Below are 19,495 nucleotides of genomic sequence, written 5' to 3' on the forward strand. Positions count from 1 at the left end.
TTAAGGTATTATATGTGTACATATCTTACCATTGCCCCCCCCACCCCACTCCCATATATGCCCTCACCCCCCAGAGTTTTGCGTCCATTGGTTATGCTTATATGCATGCATACAAGTCCTTTGATTGATCTCTTATCTCCCCCATCTCTCCCTAATCTTCCCCCTGTAATTTGACAGTCTGTTTGATGCTTTACTGTCTCTGTATCTATCTTTTTGTTCAATTTTATAATGTTCTTTATTATCCATAAATGAGTGAGATCATGTGGTATTTTTCTTTCATTGACTGACTTATTTCACTTAACATAATGTTCTCCAATTCCATCCAGGTTGCTGCAAATGATGAGAATTCCTTCTTTTTTATGGCAGCATAGTATTCCATTGTGTAGATGTACCACAGTTTTCTGATCCAGTCATCTGCTGACGGGCACCTAGGCTGTTTCCAAATCTTAGCTATGGTGAATTGTGCTGCTATGAACATAGGGGTGCATATATCCTTTCACTAATGCTTCTTGATTAAATCACAGACATCTTATCAGCTACACTGGAAATGGAGTTACTGTAGAATGACTCCCTCACCATGACTGAGAAGCCCTTCTGCACTTAATTACAGATGATACGGGATCTCCATCAACAACTTGCCCATTTTCACTGAGCCCAGTCTAAAGATGGTTAAGTGCACTGATGGCCTTACCGACTCCCCGGTCGTCCACTGTGGGATTATCAATCCACCGCTGTGCTTGCTCAATCTTGCCCTCAAGGTGGACCGCTGCTTTGGCGGGTCTGCTATTGGCCACAGTCCTATTGGTTTTGGACTGCAAGTTCTGCAGGGCAGTGGCCACCTGCTTGGCCAGCGCTCGGGCCTCTGGGGAGTCTCCTTTCCCCCTGCAGAGAAAAAACAGCCTTTCGGTCCCACACAGACACTATTTACTCTGAGATGACGTAATTGCTGATACAAATGCTAATGAGATGTCAAACTGCTAATAATTATGAACTTGGTTTGAAAGAAGAGTAGTTTATCTATTTGACCCTTAAATAAGAAATTAACAATCTAAATTCAGATAGTTTTGTCCCAGTTAAGACATTAAATATAAGTTTGGATCAGTTTAGCTCAATCAAGAACACCCATTGGTAAGCTGAGCTCAATCAATCGTCACTGCGTTAGCTGTCCCTTCAGCCTGTCATCTCCGAAAAACTAGTTCCCTGAGGAACTAGGTGGGCCCAAGTAGCCATATTTGTTGTGTAGTGGTAGCTGAAATAGTAGAACTAGTAGTAGTTATTTTTAAAAAAGCATTAAAAAAAGTTTGCTATAAAACAGTATGCCTTGTTTCGCTGGCAGCAGCCTCATACATCTCGTCTTTACTGTATCTCTTGATTGTATCGTTTCCTCTTGTGCTTAATTTAATCTCATGTTGTTTGTATAGTAATATGCTATACACTCTTGTAGCCTAGGAGCAATAGGCTATACCGAATTACCTATAAAGCCACGTTGTATGTAGGTGAATGTGTGTATGTGTATGTATATGTACATATAAATATGTTATGTATAACATAGTAATAATTTGTTGTATCACCATTACCATTAATTCTCTCCTTATTATTAAGAAACACTAATGAGTGCCTGCTATGTATGTATATGGACTTGCGTTAGGGTGCTAAGAATAGTGTCTCCAATTTTGAATATTTTAAAATCTAATGAATGTAAACAGACTACAACAATGGGCTAATTTTAATGAGCATTGACCTAACTATATAAACATTATATTTTACAAATGTCAAATTATGCATTTTCCTAACCTAAATAATTCAAAACTTGGGCCTAAAGCAGCGATCCTCAAATGACTGGGTTTGATATACAATCAAATTTCAGCTGTTACCTCAATTGATCTCTTTCACAACCTCCTGCCTAAAGTATGTCTATCCTGCTCCCACCCTCTTCCTACTTCATGATCCTAGGCAAGAGTTTGCTTTCTCAGCCAACAGTGCCCCCTTAGTCAGTGTGAGACTTGAGAGAATGCTAAAGCATCTCTCACTGGGAAAGGGTTAGGCACGCTCCCAGAGAAGAGCAGAAAATGCAGCATGAAAAACAGAATCTCACAAGATACTTGACTATGGTTATCCCTGGGGAAGTGGCTGGAGGGCTGACAAAGGAAAGAAGCAACTTATACTTTTGACGCTACATCTGTTTTTTTAGCATGTGCTACAGGTTTTATTTTTAAGAGAGTAAAATATCTATAAAAGGAAAAAAGCAACCCTTCTTCTTATATAATCAAAGTAGGTGCCACTGCCCTGGCTAGGTGGCTCAGTTGCGTGGGCATAGTCCCAGGCACCGAAAGGTAACTGGTTTGATTCCCAGTCAGGGCACATGCCTGGGTTTCAGACCTATCCCCAGGAGGGGGCATGCAGGAGGCAGCTGATCGATATTTCTCTGTCACATCAATGTTTCTCCCTCTCCCTTCCTCTCTCTATAAAATCAATAAAAAAATATTTTTTTAAACTAACTTAAAAAAAAAAGCAGGTGCCATGAAAGCCTTTAAGAGAGGCTGTATTTAAGGATCTCTTGTAACTGCTACTTAAGAAATAACATTTCTCAGGAAGGAAGAAAATATATCATATGCCTCCCCCCATTCTCCTCTCACCCCAGGAAACTTTTCATAGCTACACACAAAAATTAATTTCCTCATATACCCGGGAAACAGGTATGTCACAAACAGGATATAGCAGAAAAAGTCCTACCTTAGAAATGGAAAATACAGATCTCAAAAAAGGAGTTCTTACCATCCTTAATTAATTTAAAACTATGTGATCAGCAATAAGTCATTAAACTTCAATGGTGTCAATGAAAAAACAGAGTAATATCTAACTTAGTCACGTAACACAGAATCAATGAGAGCATAGTGAAGAGCATCATGTATGTGCTTAGGGGAAAAGGAGAGAGATTAAGGGGCAATTTAAACAATTAAATACATACTGTCTTCGTAAGTCTGCTAATTTAGAAGTCAGAGCAGCTATTTCTCCAAGAGAACGTAGAATGTCATCTCTCTCTTTAGGATCGTCACATAACTCTGCTATTTTTCGAGCTTCAGCCAAAGCCCCTCGAATCTGTTCTTCTCCTTCTGGTCCACCATTTGGATCTGCCAGCCAGTTCTACACACACAGACGTGGAAAAGAAGCACACTGTGACCCACTCAAAACCACATTACAGCACACTTAACCAGGCATCAGAAATATTTCACCAGCAATCACAAGGCACACCAGTAATGGTTTTTGAAATGCTGATCATAATTGTTTTACACACATTCTTAGCTCAGGTAAAATCAAATCAATCCCTCATCTTTTAAAAAATAATTTTCCCGGGCCCCTGGAGCCGGGTGAGCCCTGGGCCCCGGGTCCGGGCGAGGCCGCGGGCCCCTGGAGCCGGGTGAGCCCTGGGCCCCGGGTCGGGGCGAGGCCGCGGGCCCCTGGAGCCGGGTGAGCCCTGGGCCCCGGGTCGGGGCGAGGCCGCGGGCCCCTGGAGCCGGGTGAGCCCTGGGCCCCGGGTCCGGGCGAGGCCGCGGGCCCCTGGAGCCGGGTGAGCCCTGGGCCCCGGGTCCGGGCGAGGCCGCGGGCCCCTGGAGCCGGGTGAGCCCTGGGCCCCGGGTCCGGGCGAGGCCGCGGGCCCCTGGAGCCGGGTGAGCCCTGGGCCCCGGGTCCGGGCGAGGCCGCGGGCCCCTGGAGCCGGGTGAGCCCTGGGCCCCGGGTCGGGGCGAGGCCGCGGGCCCCTGGAGCCGGGTGAGCCCTGGGCCCCGGGTCGGGGCGAGGCCGCGGGCCCCTGGAGCCGGGTGAGCCCTGGGCCCCGGGTCGGGGCGAGGCCGCGGGCCCCTGGAGCCGGGTGAGCCCTGGGCCCCGGGTCGGGGCGAGGCCGCGGGCCCCTGGAGCCGGGTGAGCCCTGGGCCCCGGGTCGGGGCGAGGCCGCGGGCCCCTGGAGCCGGGTGAGCCCTGGGCCCCGGGTCGGGGCGAGGCCGCGGGCCCCTGGAGCCGGGTGAGCCCTGGGCCCCGGGTCCGGGCGAGGCCGCGGGCCCCTGGAGCCGGGTGAGCCCTGGGCCCCGGGTCCGGGCGAGGCCGCGGGCCCCTGGAGCCGGGTGAGCCCTGGGCCCCGGGTCCGGGCGAGGCCGCGGGCCCCTGGAGCCGGGTGAGCCCTGGGCCCCGGGTCCGGGCGAGGCCGCGGGCCCCTGGATCCGGGTGAAGCAGTGCCCCTGGGTCCAGCCGAGACCAAACCAGAGGGAGTCGGACCTGCATTACCACCATTTGTCCACCATCCAGAGCTGAGGGGTCAGTGCCGACATGTACTCATAGGGAACCGGTGGACATTGATATTGGGTCTCAAAAGAACTGTTGGTCCAGAAAGAAACTCACTACAAACTGATTCATTTGCCTGTCAGCATAACTATTATTGCTCGTCGCACATTCAATTCTTATAAGTATATCTATAGTGACACATGATTTCGCTCATCTAGGGGAAATGATGAACAACATAGACTGATGAACAAGAACAGAACCAGAAACAAGGAGGCATCGATCGGACTATCGGGCCTCAGAGGGAGGATAGGGGAGGGTGGGGGGAGGGGGGAGAGATCAACCAAAGGTCTTGTGTGCATGCATATGAGCCTAACCAATGCTTAAGTTCAACAGAGGGTTGGGGCATCCAAGGGGAGGGGTGTGGGATGGGAATGGGGGGATGAGGACAAATATGTGACACCTTAATCAATAAAGAAATTTAAAAAAATAAATAAATAAATAAATAAATAAAAATAAAATAAAAAATAAAAATATGTCAAAAAAAAAAAAATAATAATTTTCCCCTTTGCCATTAGAATAAAATATCCTTACAAGCTTTATCTCATCTTTGAATTAGTCACACCTTATTAATTCTTCGGTTTCTCAAACATTTGTGTTTCTCTATGAAATGCAATCTTTTTACAGTACAGTAGTATCCGAAAACTTTAACCCTTAACATTGCTATGACCAAATACAGCTGCAAATTCTGAGAGGAACAGTTTTAATACACTGTAATCTATACCAGGAATTAGGATTCTCTTGGTATTCAGAGTGCTTACTATTAACTAATCCAAGTATTCAAAAGTAAGATGTTTATCAAAATATAGATAAATATCAGTCTAAACCTGTGTTAGTAGGAAAGGTGTTATCATTGGTAACTGCTGGAAATTAATCATCACTTACAAACATCCATTATCCACCCACAGTAAATGAGAGAGAGGGAGGGAAGGAAGAGGGGAGGGTTACATAGAGGATATTTACGGTACATTTCTCTTTTATTTCCCACCCCTCTTAAAAATCGTCACTACTACCTGAGCAGCATCGATCTTCTTGGCAATGCTCTGCTTTGAGTTTGTCATGGCCTCCAGTTTGCGGGCTGCGTTCTCCACTTTGGCTGTGAGCACGTCCAGACCCTGAGACACCTGCTGGGCTTTCTGCATGGCCACGGGCGAGGCTCCTTGTCCTCTACTCAAAACAGACAGATGCTGTCATTGCACCCTCTCAGGAACTTAACAGCAAAATGTCACTAAAAACACAGGACATGTCATTTCTGCTAACATGCTGGTCTTTTTCCTTTTCTTCAGTAAGTCTGAGACAGCACAAGAAAATACAGAGATAAACAAAACCAGAGATAAACCCAAATCATCTACTTTCTCCTTTGTTTTTAAAAATTCACTTGAGCTTTGTGGAGCTGCATAACCATTTTAAAGACCAGGCCTGCAGATTTTGATAATAATGACTCTCCTCTTGGTGGGAATTACATAATCAACTCTAAACTTCAAGGGGGAAATGTGCCAGCGATCTTATTGCTATGGAGGGTTTTGTTGCCATAGTAATGTGTGCTTTAGAAATAAACAGCGCATTAGATTGTCTTATTTATGGGCAAGCACACATTAAAACTGTTTCCGGAGGCAGCATGCATAGTGTTACTGAGAGCACACCATCCTGGGGCCAAACAGAACTGTGTTCACATCCTGCCTCCTGGTACCTGTGGAACCTTCGCTGTGATGTTTAACCTTGTAGGGCTTCCGTTTTCTAACTTATAAAATGAGGGGTGCCCTGCTTATCAGACAAAGTAGCTTCAAGCAAAAATATATATTTGAAAACATTCTGGTAATAAAGCAATACACATATATAACTATTAATATTATTGAATTGTCATTTTTATTATAATGAACCTAATGATAATCTTAAGTATCTGCCTTCCACTCCTATGCAACCTATAAATACCAAAAACAGTTAGTACTGAGGGAAAAGAGCACATGGTGATGAGAAACCACTGTTTCCCATCAAATTTCTAAAGAACTAATTTTGCTATTTTGCTAAGAAGTGATATGGTACTACTACCAAAAAAAAAAAAAAAAATTATGTGAGTTGGTAGAAACTTCTTTTCCCTTGGGAGACATTTTTCAACTCCTAACAAAGTAAAACTTTCCCTCCTTTTACCAGCTCAGAGTTTGTAATCTACCCATACTGGTAAGCTCAGTGATAGGGTCACACATTTGTCATTTGGTAGAATGGGATGATTCATTGTCCTAACCTTAGTTTCTGATTTTAGAATAAACTCCAAAACATATTTGCTTCCCTTAATAATAGTACGAATCCGCCACTCATTTTTCTATCCTCTTTATAAATTTATCTTTATTTTCCATCTATACCTATACTTTAAGTATCAACTCAATATTTATTGCAAGGTATATAAAAGGCATTTATACCTTTTACTTGTATTTATACCTGATGCTTCCATTTTCATGGCAGAGGAGTGAAAGACTTTTAGGAAATATACTGGTCATAATTTAATTTGCTTTTTTTCTTCAAATCTAGATATTGATGATGAGGAACCTTTATGGTATGAGTCCAACTTTGAAAAAGTAAAAATACTTATGGGCTATATAGTTCTTTTCATTAAAAATGAAAAGGCTAGCCCTAGCCAGTTTGGCTCAGTGGATAGAGCGTCGGCCAATGGACTGAAGGGCCCCAGGTTCGATTCCAGTCAAGGGCATGTACCTCGGTTGCAAGCTTGATCCCCAGCCCTGGTCGGGGCTCCTGTGGGAGGCAACCAAATGATGTGTCTCTTTCACATTGATGTTTCTCTCTCTGTGTCTCTTCCCCTCTCTTCCACTCTCTCTAAAAATCAATGGAAAAATATGCTCTGGTGAGGATTAACAAAAATAAACAAATAAAAGTTTACTGAGTCCCCTGGGGGGAAAGTATATACTTACCACCTAGAAGCCTTAGGTGACTGAATCAGAGAATATCAATGAGGAAACTTACTGAGCTTCAGCCATTAAAATGTTAAATAGTGAGGCATATTTAAGAAAGAATGACAGGGAGATGGCTTTCTAGTCTTTTATCATGAAATGATATTGTAGGCTCCACAGTGAATTGGGCCCATAACAGATTAATGGTTGATCCCATAGAGAAACTATCCCATTCTCTTGCTCAAATTCATCTTTCTCTGAGCACATACGACTGTGTACTTGAGAATTCCAAGTGAAACTGTCTACCACACTGTGAAACGGTGCAGACAAAAGAGCCAACAGTGAGAAATCAGAAGAGCCAAAATCTCATCAAATGCGCTGGCATTTCTCCGAATGGGGACAGAACTTCTTTTTGTCCTTTCTGTAAAGTTCTTGTCATGCTCATGACAGGGGAGACTGCTTCGCAGCAGGAGAAAAAGGCTCACCGAGTTCCATGAGATACCATTGATTCATGCTGTTCTTTCCCCCAACCCCCTTCAAGGTCGAGACTCTTAACTTAAAGCCCCTGGAGCTTCCAGGGCCACACTGGATCAATGAACCTCTGGAAAGTATATGTAATATTGTTTACATGCACTTTTTAGGTAGAGATTAATGGCTTTCATTGGATTATAAAAATGATGTTGGTCCATAAAAAGGTTAAGAACTGTATTCTTACGTCTATTATGTAAATATATTTGAGACCGGGTGTAATGGTGTGCAATATGTCAAAGAGTGTTTCTGAGACCTGCATATTCCAACTATCTCAAGATATTTCATGACAGCCTGACCTATGAACCAGGAGGTCATGGTTCGATTCCCCGTCAGGGCATATGCCTGGGTGGGGGGCTCAATACCCAGTGAGGGTCATGCATGCTTCTATCTCTCTCTCCCTCTCCCTTCCTCTCTGAAATCATTAAAAAATATTTTTTAAAAGATATTTCATGACATTCTTGAAGCAAAATTAAACTTCATCTATACTAGTTTCTCAGGTTACTTAAATTTTTCCCAATGTCCATACTATAAAATTCCATAAAAATTAGGATCTTTTAGAACTTCATTAACTCTATGAACAAGTTCCCCCAAAAAACCTATACATATTATACTGAGTTTTCTTAATAGCAAACTATATATATTTAATTTATAGGAGAAAAAGTTCTAAAAGCCAAGACTTGAGCTGGGTGAAAGAATTAAGAAACCAAATGAATAATGATGAAACAGAAACTTAAAAGAGCCTAGAAATGACCAAGCTAAAGAAGGAAAAGTTCACGTCACTCTCCAAAGAATTAATAGAGTACGATGACCATTTTGTTTATTAGCCAAAGACAACACAGTAAAAAATAGACTTGCTTCTGAATCATTCCGTCAGGAGTGAGGTCCTATCTATGACCGACTACTGCTCTGGTAAGAGCAGAAGAACTATACCTGGCTCGGAGGTCAGCCACTTGGTCAGTCATCTGCCCTAGCATTTTGCAGGTTCCCAGGATCTCTCTGCGTTCTTTGCCTGCACAGAGTTCACCGACTTTTCCAGCTTCATCTAAGATCTGCCTGATGGCCTGCTCACCAGCATCCCCTAAAATAAAGAGATATTCAATATCTACATTGTTAACACATTAATTATTTAGAGAGGATGCTTTACAAGTCATTTCATTCATGAAGGAACAGATACTTTCAAACGACAAGATGAACAGAAGACAATACATCTGATAGCTAACAGCCAAGCACTGCCCTTACAACCACAGATACTGCTAAAAAAGATACTTGGAACCATAGCCATCTGGAGGTAATAAGCAGCTTGTGGTAAGAATATGGATGATGAAAATAGGCTCTAACAATTTAATTGTACTCAGCACCTCCAACCTCCATTAGGCTTTTCACATTCATTCAAATGTTTATCTAAAACTGAATAAATATTAGATGAGAAAATCCATAAAGCCTAGCTCAATAAACTATTTGGGGCTTATCTTTATATAAGCTAACTTTGGTTTCCAATTCTTATTGGCATCATTATTTAATCTGCTTAATTAAGTACTTTGTTGACATAAATGGAAATATGCCCAAAGGGAATAAGAAGAGAAGAGTTTTTATTCAAAATAATTATCTTTCTGATTCAGGGAAGTGGTGAATCAAGAATTTTTCAAAGAATGCCCAGTTCAGCTCCATTTATTCCCCATGATAAGAGTTGATTAGTCTATGTCCTCCATCCTTCTAAGACCTAGTAACGCTTCAATTAGTCAAAACTAATTGAATGGTATATGCCCCTCAATGTTGCAGTAGTTATCTCAGGGTTCTGAGATTCTTGGAAGATTACTTTCTTTTGTCTGCTTGCTTTTTAGCTTTTTCTTATATCTACTTGAAAAGTACAACCAGCGAGTTACCTGCGGAGGCACTGGGATCACGGAGCCAACCTTTGGCCTGGTTCAGTTTGGAATCTATGGAGGCCAATGCTCTCTTCATGGCTTCAGTGTCCTTCCGAAGAGAAATACCACAATTATTTCATTTGCAAAAATTGAGATACCACGGTACAAAGTAAGACAGAGAAGTGACAGCATTAACATACACTAGAGGTAAGGTAGTCCTGCAAAGCCTTAGAAATAGTCTCATCACACCATAACGCTTATTTCTGTCAAAATGCAGCATCTTGCATGCAACTCTTCAGTTAATTCTATTGTTTGCTGATCTCCCTAGTGCTAAACTGTGAAAACTGGTAAGATAGCTCAAGCCAAAAGATGCTTAATGTCTTCAGCAGGAACAAGCCCTGTTGTCACATGCCTCAGTATCAGCCTTTCCACTAGGCAACATTCACCTACTGCAGCTCTGCCAAGGCCTCCCGCTTCAGCTTAGGGGAAGCTGAATTAGCATGTGGTGCCACAAATCACAGTCCTTTTACATCTTGTTTGGAAATACACACATACTGGGTAATGTTTTACTATATTAAATTAATATAAAATAATTGGAATTACTGGTTGGAAAATAAATGAAAATGTTAACCAAGCAATTTAGTTTTAATTCCACAAATAAACCACTAAATGGAATGCAAGAAAGAAGCATTTTTCCGGCCTTCCCTGCCGCTCCTCATCCTTAGCTCCCTTACACCCCTGACCTGGAAGAAAGGCAGGATAAAATAAGTGGGTCTCAATGGATATTTACAACACGATTCACAATGACTAACAAAATAAGCATAAGATCTCCCAGGATATAGCATGAGAAGGTGAAACAACAGACTAGTCACTTAAAAAGTATACATATATTTCAATAACGTTTTTAAAATATAGAAAAATGCACAGAACGCTATAATCAATACCCATGGACCCATTCTCACAATTGACAGGCTAACCATCTCTCAAGTCTCTTACACTTTAAAAGACAGCCTATCTCCCTTTTGTTCATTCACCAAACCACAGAGTTAACCTCTGAAATTCTAGGCAATACCCCATTATCCCTAACTTCAATTTTCAGTCTGGCAAAACTTGGGTTCTTAAAGGTGTTGTACCACCTGTTTTCCACACGGGGGCACCAGGAGCATCTCCCCACCCCCACTTCCAATTCAAACCAGACAGGGCACTAGCACAAATAAGGGCTGGGAGCACTCATAGGCTTAAGAGGTCAGGAGCCTGATCCCAGCTTTTCCTAAATGCCTATTCAAATGATAGGACTCCCAGCGTTGGATTACCCGCTTCCCCCAGGGAAGCAGATACAGATTGTTCTCCTGTTGCAACATTGGCTCTAAGAGCAAATTCTCAGCCATAACTACAGAGCAGTGAACTAAATTACTGGAAAAAATGAAAATAAATTTGTTTTATTATCAACTTATATGGAATTATGGCAGCTATCTACCAATAAGAGGCGGAGTGGTAAGAGGATCTGTTTCAAAATATCCATTTGTGATTAGCACACGTAGAATGGTTTAAATGCCTGCTCCTCCTCTATCTCGTTCTTTCACCTGTGCAACAAACCTGCCTTCAAAAGGAAGACAAAGGTCACGTTAGCTTAATTCCAAATTAGTGTGGCCCAAATCAATATCTTTTCAAAGAGTATTTCAGGCATCTCCTAACCTTAGAGTTAGATAGCCTTTAGTGTCTAACACAAGTTATAGGACTTTGTCAAGAGACAGATTAAAAAAACAAAACAAAACCCACAAGCTCTCACCTAGAAACTATGTGCACACTCTGAAGAAGAGATATTGCATCCATGTAAAAATAATTAATTTAAAATCTATTAATAACCATTTATCCACATATTTTTCAGTGAAAATAATATTTATTGCATTTTTAAAATCTAAATTTAAGAGAAAACTATGATCAGAAAAACTTTTTAGTGTCTATCCTAGCATTTAAGGGCTACTAGTTAGGAAATACTTTAACTGAGCAGTTCCTGCATGCTAGGTTGCTGGAGGCATTTTTCCCTCATTACTTCACAGAACCTCAAATTTAAATGTAATTTAATTTTACAGATTGAGAAACAGGGGCTCTTCAGTCCTAGAAATCCAATTTGATCTCAGGTTGATCAACATCAAATGTCATTATTTTCTATTACATGAAACTCAAGACTTTTTTTCTTTTAACAAAGAGAGTTGCCAAAGAATCCACTAACCTTCTATAATACTCAGCAATCTTTGCCTTGTCGATTTTGACTTTGGTTAATACTGCCCAGGAAATAAGCTCTAGAATCAAATTAATAACTCTCACTAACCTGAAAGACTGCTTTTATTCTCCATTGCCCAAAAATGATTTCAAACACAATGGAAAAAATTGGACTTGCTCTATTATCCTAAAATATCATTGCTTTTTTTCCCCTCCCTAATAAAGTGTGAATGGCTACCACACTTCAAGGAAAGACTCTAATTCTCAGGAAGTGAGTATTTTTCTCCTCAGTGGGAGAGATGACATCAAGAAGTTAGTTAAGCCTGGCAGGTGTGCCTCAGTGGTTGAGCATCAACCTACGCACCAGAAGGTCACAGTTCCATTTTCCATCAGGGCACATGCCCGAGTTTAGGGCTTGATCCCCAGTAGAAGGCATGCAGGAGGCAGCCGATCAATAATTCTCTCTCATCATTGATGTTTCTATCTCTCTCTCCCTCTCCCTTCCTCTCTGAAATCAATAAAAAAAATTTTTTTAATTAAAATTAAGAGATGCTCATTTGCCCCTAAAAAGAATCAATGTCAAATTTAGAATGAAGCTTCATTTTTAAAGTGGAGATTTCAATTAGTTACCAAAATTTTTAGTAGCATGAATTTTAGACAATTTATAGATTTAAAACAGTCACTAAAAGGGCTACCTTAAATTCTTTCTAGAATAGGGCAAATTTTATTTTTTTTTAATATATTTTATTGATTTTTTACAGAGAGGAAGGGAGAGGGATAGAAAGCTAGAAACATCGATGAGAGAGAAACATCGACCAGCTGCCTCCTGCACACCCCTTACCGGGGATGTGCCCGCAACCAAGGTACCTGCCCTTGACCAGAATCGAACCTGGGACCTTTCAGTCCACAGGCCAACGCTCTATCCACTGAGCCAAACCAGTTTTGGCAAATAGGGCAAATTTTAAATCATCATTTTAAACACAATACATTTTAATGCCATATCTATTAAAAACAAAAATGTCTGTGGGAACAAATATTCAAATCTCCCAGAATCTCATACATATTGCTTTTAAAAAGGCAGTGTTTATTGTGGGATTGACAGAATTATGTCATAAGCAACATAAGTATGTTAACACTGGATGTGATATAAGCAAATTCACTGAACAATTGGGACTGTAAGTCACTATTAAGATATATTTATAGCCCTAGCTGCTTTGGCTCAGTGGATAGAGCGTCGGCCTGCAGACTGAAGGGTTATGGGCTCAATCCTCAGTGGGGGGCCTGAAGGAGGCAGCCAATCAATGATTCTCTCTCATCATTGATGGTTCTATCTCTCTCTCCCTCTTCCTTCCTCTCTGAAATCAGTAAAAATATTTTTTAAGAAGATATATTTATAAAGGATGGAAATAATCATAACCCTGTGTACCACAAAGCCTTCGGTTAGACCTTGTCATGTAAATCTAAGTATCCAGGATACAATCTGGGTATGACACAGAAGAGAAAAAAACGGCACCTTCATTCGAGTATTGTCTCTGTAAAATCTCAAATTTGGGAAAGAGAAAAGTCTCCACCGATCTCTTCTCTGAGTTCTTTGGTTCTTTTTTCTTAAGAGTGTAAACGGCCAGATCTGGTCATGCAGCTTCAGCAACAGCTGGTCCCCTCCCACCACGGTCCCTTTTCCTGTAAAACTCTTCTGAGTTCATGTTTTAAATGAAAAACCACAGTGCCTTGGCACTCCTCCCACATACCAAGAGGTGGAAGAACCTAAAAGAACTCCTTCTTACACACATTCCCAGGAACTGAAACAGTCCTGAAATGTAATGTCAAGTTAGAACTAAGTAACACAGAAAAATACTAAGAACCACTGAGTTCCTTTTATAGACTATCAAGAGGAACTGTGGTAGGAAAGTAAGGTCCTGCAATCACAGGCTCTTGAAAACTGTAAATATGGGACTAAGGATCCCTTCTCTTTCACTGCCCAACCTACTCTCCCTGTTTTCCATGAACACTTCCCCAGCCTACTATTCCTACTCAAAGATGTTTCTGGAAAGAAGAGACTGGGCAGTAGAATAATATCTTACAAACTGCATTAAGCAATGGCAGAAGGCTGTTCAGCCCTGAGACTTCAAGCAAGTTACCTTCACAGGTTTGAGTTCCCCATCGCTAAGACTACTGGTACCTCCCCAGCTCTAAAACTCTTTGCCATCTATGAGCACACAATCAGAAGTACCAAATAGAGATCACTTGGATCAGAAGGGAAACTTCAATTCCTTAAACATTTTGGGCTTTTCTCCTGTTCACAGAGAGGGGATAAAATACCATAAATGCCTGTATTAACTATTGATCTCCAACTCCAAGAGATACATCTTTTGTTTTATAGCTCCTAAAATAAAACACTAGGAGCCTCATAAAAAGCTCACATGCAGCCTTATTTTTTCAAAAATGAAATAAAAATCAACCCTTAAATCCCAATGGTCTGCAGTAAGGGCAAGTATTAGAGGATTGCATGTTCTAACCAAGTTTCCTTCTTTGGAAGAACAGAGTAATCTGTGCAAGACATCTGAGTCATTCAACCACCACCAGCCTCGGCCCTCAGTGGGAGGAGACTCACCACAGGAACTAATTCTGAGTAACAGTATCTAATGACCCAAGGCATAGTTGCAGAAGCACCTATGTGGGTTCAAAAATTCTTAGCAATAAAAAGGTTTTAAAATTTGTTCTCATTTCCTCTTGATTCTCAGCAAGCATCAAGATACAAGTAATAAAAATACAAAAACATATATATAGATTGCTAAAGGGGTTGGATTAGAATTGTTTAACTCATAAATTCTTTTGTTTCATAATGTATTCCCTGGAAAAATGCTAAACTAATCTTTAATGATCACTTATCAGATGGTTGTTGATTTAAAGAGGGGAAATTTTTATTCTCAAAATAAAATGAAGTATTTTGCCCTTGCCGATGTGGCTCAGTTGGTTGAGCATCGTCCCATGCACCAAGAGGTCTCCAGTTCAATTCCCAGTCAGGGCACATGCCCAGGTTGCAGGATTGATCCCCAATGGGGGACATGTAAGAGGCAGCTGATCAATGTATCTCATTGATGTTTCTCTCTCTCTCCCTCTCCCTTTCTCTCTCTCTCTAAAGCCAATAAAAACACAATTTTTAAAAATAAAAACAAAAATAAAATTAAGTATTTAAAGTCTAGTATTTTTAAGTTTGTAAATCGGCATTTTTAATGTAGGTATGGAAGTAAAATGATCAGCTATTGCATTGCCTCTTTAAAATCTTAACTTATTCAGCAAGATGTACTTTTACCAAGAATTTTTTCCACTTACTTTCTTCCCCCACTTTTCTAGAGGAACCATCACTTTCCAGGAGAAAGCTGCACCAATAGGGAAGCATGAAACAAGTATGGTAAGACAAAGTTAATTCTTTATTGGTAGGGGCGAGAGGAGGTAAAAGATGCCATATGTATTAAACAGAATGGGAAGCCAGGGGTCACTGACAGACAATAGGTCTGATTAATCCACTGCCTACAGCAGAGCAATGTAAGATGCATAATGCTACTAAACGGAAACATACCTAAAACCCAAGTTACCAACTTCCATTTTCAAGGTAAAATTTCTTTTTCCTAAGTACTCTTGTAACTAATAAAAATGATTACTCTTAGGGGGAAAGAGGAGGTAGGGTGGATGGGAATGGGGTTAGGAGTGAGATTTGTCATATATATCATTTTATAGCATTTTGCTTTTTGAACCAGGTAAATGTATAACAAAGACAAAATGAAATTACAAATAAACATTTATTGCTCATTCTGATGTCATTATGTACTTGGGCTCCTTTAGGCTGAACTAATTTTATTTATTTTCTTTCAGTCTGCTGGTTTTGCAGCATCTAAACAGCCTGGTTCCTTCCAGAGCAGCATAAAACTGAGGCAGCTACAAGACTGTACACAGTGGACCCCAGGTCCGTTGCCCTTGTATATCCCATCCCCCTAAGTGTCTAATCCTCATCCTGAAACACTCAACTGACCACTTTTTTTTTTTTTTAAGAAGTAGCTCTCAACACTCGCACAAAATAAAGCTCAGTAACACTTATTTACTAAATGATGGATGGCTCTTCCCCTCTGAAAACAGATAAGCATTAAGGCTGCAATTCCTGCTCCTCCTTTTTACTATTTCTCATCTGCTGGAAGCAAAGTCGAGAGAATAAGGAAAGTGATTAGGTTATGGGACCGCGAGGTCATGGAGAATGATGGCTGATTCAAAGATCAGACAGCAGAACATGCAGTGAGCCATGGACTGAAGTCAGGAAAAACTTTAGATACACCTTACTTTTCTCCTTTTGATTTTGAAGATGAGGATTATTGTGAAGGACAGATGCTCCATCTAAACTCTCTAGCCTACCCATTTTCATTATGGCTTGACACCATAATGGCACATCTCCAAAAGCAAAATTCCAGAGCCTGCAAAGGAGACTGATGATAGAGATGACATCAGCTGGAAGTTTCCTAAGATCAGGGTCCACAGGTAACGTAGGGGTCACCCAGCTACATGGGGAAACCTGCCCTTCAAATGAAGTCAGTGGGAATGACTACACCAGAACAGTTCTCCAAGAATGAAAGCACTCACTAAAACACAAGCCTTCAGTGTTTTCTTTTGCTTTCCCCAAAGACATTGCTCAAGATGAGCTCGAGTCAGTCTGCCCAGCACAGCCTTGAGTCCCATATTAAGTCACAATCTGACGCATATTCGAGCACAGTGTTACACACCGGCACACAGAATAAGGCATGGCACACAGCACAAACACCCTCAGACATGCTTTTTCTCTTTTAAGTGGGAAAAAAAAAAAGAAAGAAAACTAGAGGGCAACAAAAAGCTTACCTTCTAAACGTGAGAAAAAAGAATAAAACAAACAAGAAAACAAAAAAGATGCATAAAGAAGTCATAACAGGGAAGTGAAAGCTGTCAAATACGCAAAAACAAAATTAAGTAAAAGTAAAATGATTTTACCATACAGATTTAAAATACAGTCTTAGAACTTGTTCAAGAACTTCGTGCCTCTATTAACAAATCCATAACTCAGATAAGCTGACTAGTTTCTTCTGCATATTTAGATCCACTTTCTAGTTTGAGGCCCCAGTTTTGACCTTACCTCATAGGTGACCTGAGGACAAATAGCCCCACTGAGCACCAAATGGAAGTCATACTACAAAATCCCCTCTTAGTGGGCTACCAGCCCGCTAGATGGCCCTGGAGACTACATCTGGGTCACACGTGGGTAAGCTGGGTGCTGGAGACAGTGTGTTTCTTGGGTTCCTACAAGGAAAGTGTAAACCCAAGTATTTCTGTTCCCTCAAAATACTCACTGGTTAGGGAGAAGCAGACCAGAGCAGCAGCCACACAAATCTACTGCTGCTCGCCTCTGGAGGGAACCCACCAACCCTTTTGGAGTCCAAGAAGAAATTCTAGACTAAATTCTAAAGAGTGAAGGGACCCCTCATACTAACTGACAAATGTGAAAACTAATATTTTAATTAAGCTTTCCTGAGGAAAAATGGAATGATGAAGGCACACACCTAGAAATGCCCAAGTTTTCTCTGTAGATTTCTCTGGGTCAAAGGTTGGTTTAGGAAAAGTTTTCCATAAAAACCAGTCATAGATATATTAAGTCTCGTCGTTACCTAGCAACAACCGCCCACATAAAAGGCAGGGCTCCCACCCCGGGGAGCACACACCACACCAGAATTCCTCCACCAACCTAATCCCTGGGACTCTAGCCTGAAAAAAGGGATTAGGCTAAGCAACACATTTCAGCCTTCAGCCAACATTCACCCCACATTCCTATTGATTGTTCTATCGAGGAACAAAGGGAATTTACAAAAGCAGCAAGTAACCCATGAGACAAAAGGGAAGAAGAAATTACTTTCATAATATCTGAGTAGTCTTATGGTACACATCATTACAAGATAAAATGTGAGACAATCAAACCCCCAGGAGGGGAGAATTTGGCTTTTGCTCATTTCTCCTCCAATAAAACTTACCTTGCTGGCCCAGGCATCTTCATCCCAAGAAGTGAGTTGTAGTACACGAATGATCTCATTAATTTCGGCACTCATCTTTTCTACAGTATAGATGCGATTTTTCAAAGCTTCTTCTATTCCTTGGCTTTTTGAGTTTTTAGTTGTTACAAAAATCTTCATAGCTGTGAAAATAAACAACTAAGGTTGGAATTGAATTTTGCTGTACAATATTCACACAAAATGTTCCACACCTTGAACACATGTTTTGGGCTTCTAAGATCTTACCCAAAAAAAAAAGGGGGGGGGGGGGAGGAGAACAAACACTGCAAATCTGCCAATAAAGTTCCAATATCACAACTTTTACTGTAATGAAAACTGAAGGTACAAACCATCAGCACAACATGATCAGGGAACTAATTTAACATGCATATGCTGATGACCTACAATCACAAAATACCCAATATCCTTCTAATCAGCTGGCATCCCAGCCCTAACACTGTCCCTAGCTAACACAAACTTAATGGGACAAGATGAAAACAGTTACTTAAAACTGTAACCAGAGAATGCTGCTGCCCCCAATCCTAATGGGAGTACCCAACATGTTCAATTTATCTTCCAGGATTTCTCTCAACATGTAGCAGAGACTTTCTAACCCCCAACAGCGAAGAAGAAGAAGAAGAAGAAGAAGAAGAAGAAATAATAATAATATGAAGCAGTGGAGAAAAAGAATTTCCTCCCATAAAATAATTAAAATTGTAAAAACAAAGACTAATCAACACTTTATTGAGTTTCCCAGCTTAGAAATCCTCTTCCCAACAACCTTTCTGCCACATCGAACAGTTATTGGCCTCAAAAACATATTTCCATGGAGATTAGAAGACTCTAATTACAAAGGTTTGTTTTCTAGTCCATGTAAGGGCTTTCTGAATGCTTACACTCGCATCTCCTTTTTGGCTTCTACTTGAAATGCCAAAGCAGGAAGGCAGTAGCCCGGGGTCACAGTGGCATGCCTCACAAAAAAATTTTAAATAAAGCTGCTCTCTGAGAGTTACACTAACTAACCCACAACCTGACTAAGATAACTTACATAACCGTGAGGCGCCTGCTACATACTAGCAGCTTGAGAGTGCAGCTCCCTGTTGCTAGTTTAGAGAACAGTCCCCATGTTGCATTTCTGGACTCGGCCCAATGGGAAGGGGGCCCCAGGTGGCATAGACCACCAGCTCTATAATGTAAAGAAAAGTTAAATTCTTTCCATTAAAAACAAAACAAAAAACCTGTGTTAACCAACAATGAAAAGGCTCTGGGTTTACTTCCTTATCATATTCTGTAGTACTCTATAATATCCAATCCATCTCCTAGTTGCTTTATTGTAATACAAATAAAGATGTCAAAATCCAAATATCCAAGACTAGAGTTTCTAGAGGAGATTCCACCTCCCAGAAAAAGAGCTTCAGAAGAACAGAACTAGGCAACAGAAAGGGCAGTTTCAAACAAGGAAGAAAAGAAGAGCATTGGAGAAGATGAATAATCAGCTGCAGCCTTCAGGTAATACCCAACCCCTCGGGTCTCATTCTTACCCAAGCAGAAGGACATGCAAATAAGCAGCAAAAGAAAACAA

The 19,495-nt window shown here is 41.1% G+C and overlaps 1 protein-coding gene across 2 annotated transcripts in view; it reads right to left on the reverse strand.

Moving 5' to 3' along the window:
• VCL (vinculin) overlaps nt 1-19,495 on the reverse strand; it is a 112,962-nt gene that overhangs the window by 23,368 nt on the left and 70,099 nt on the right. For both annotated transcript variants that reach the window (XM_079794323.1, XM_079794322.1), the window contains exons 6-11: nt 17,896-18,056; nt 9,650-9,740; nt 8,697-8,844; nt 5,346-5,499; nt 2,969-3,144; nt 692-882 (exon numbers count right to left, since the gene is read on the reverse strand). In XM_079794323.1, coding sequence (XP_079650449.1) covers nt 692-882; nt 2,969-3,144; nt 5,346-5,499; nt 8,697-8,844; nt 9,650-9,740; nt 17,896-18,056 — 921 coding nt within the window. The remainder of the gene's footprint in view (nt 1-691; nt 883-2,968; nt 3,145-5,345; nt 5,500-8,696; nt 8,845-9,649; nt 9,741-17,895; nt 18,057-19,495) is intronic.

The sequence above is a fragment of the Cnephaeus nilssonii genome, assembly GCF_951640355.1.
Source record: "Cnephaeus nilssonii genome assembly, chromosome: 16".
NCBI classification, from domain to species: Eukaryota; Metazoa; Chordata; class Mammalia; order Chiroptera; family Vespertilionidae; genus Cnephaeus; species Cnephaeus nilssonii.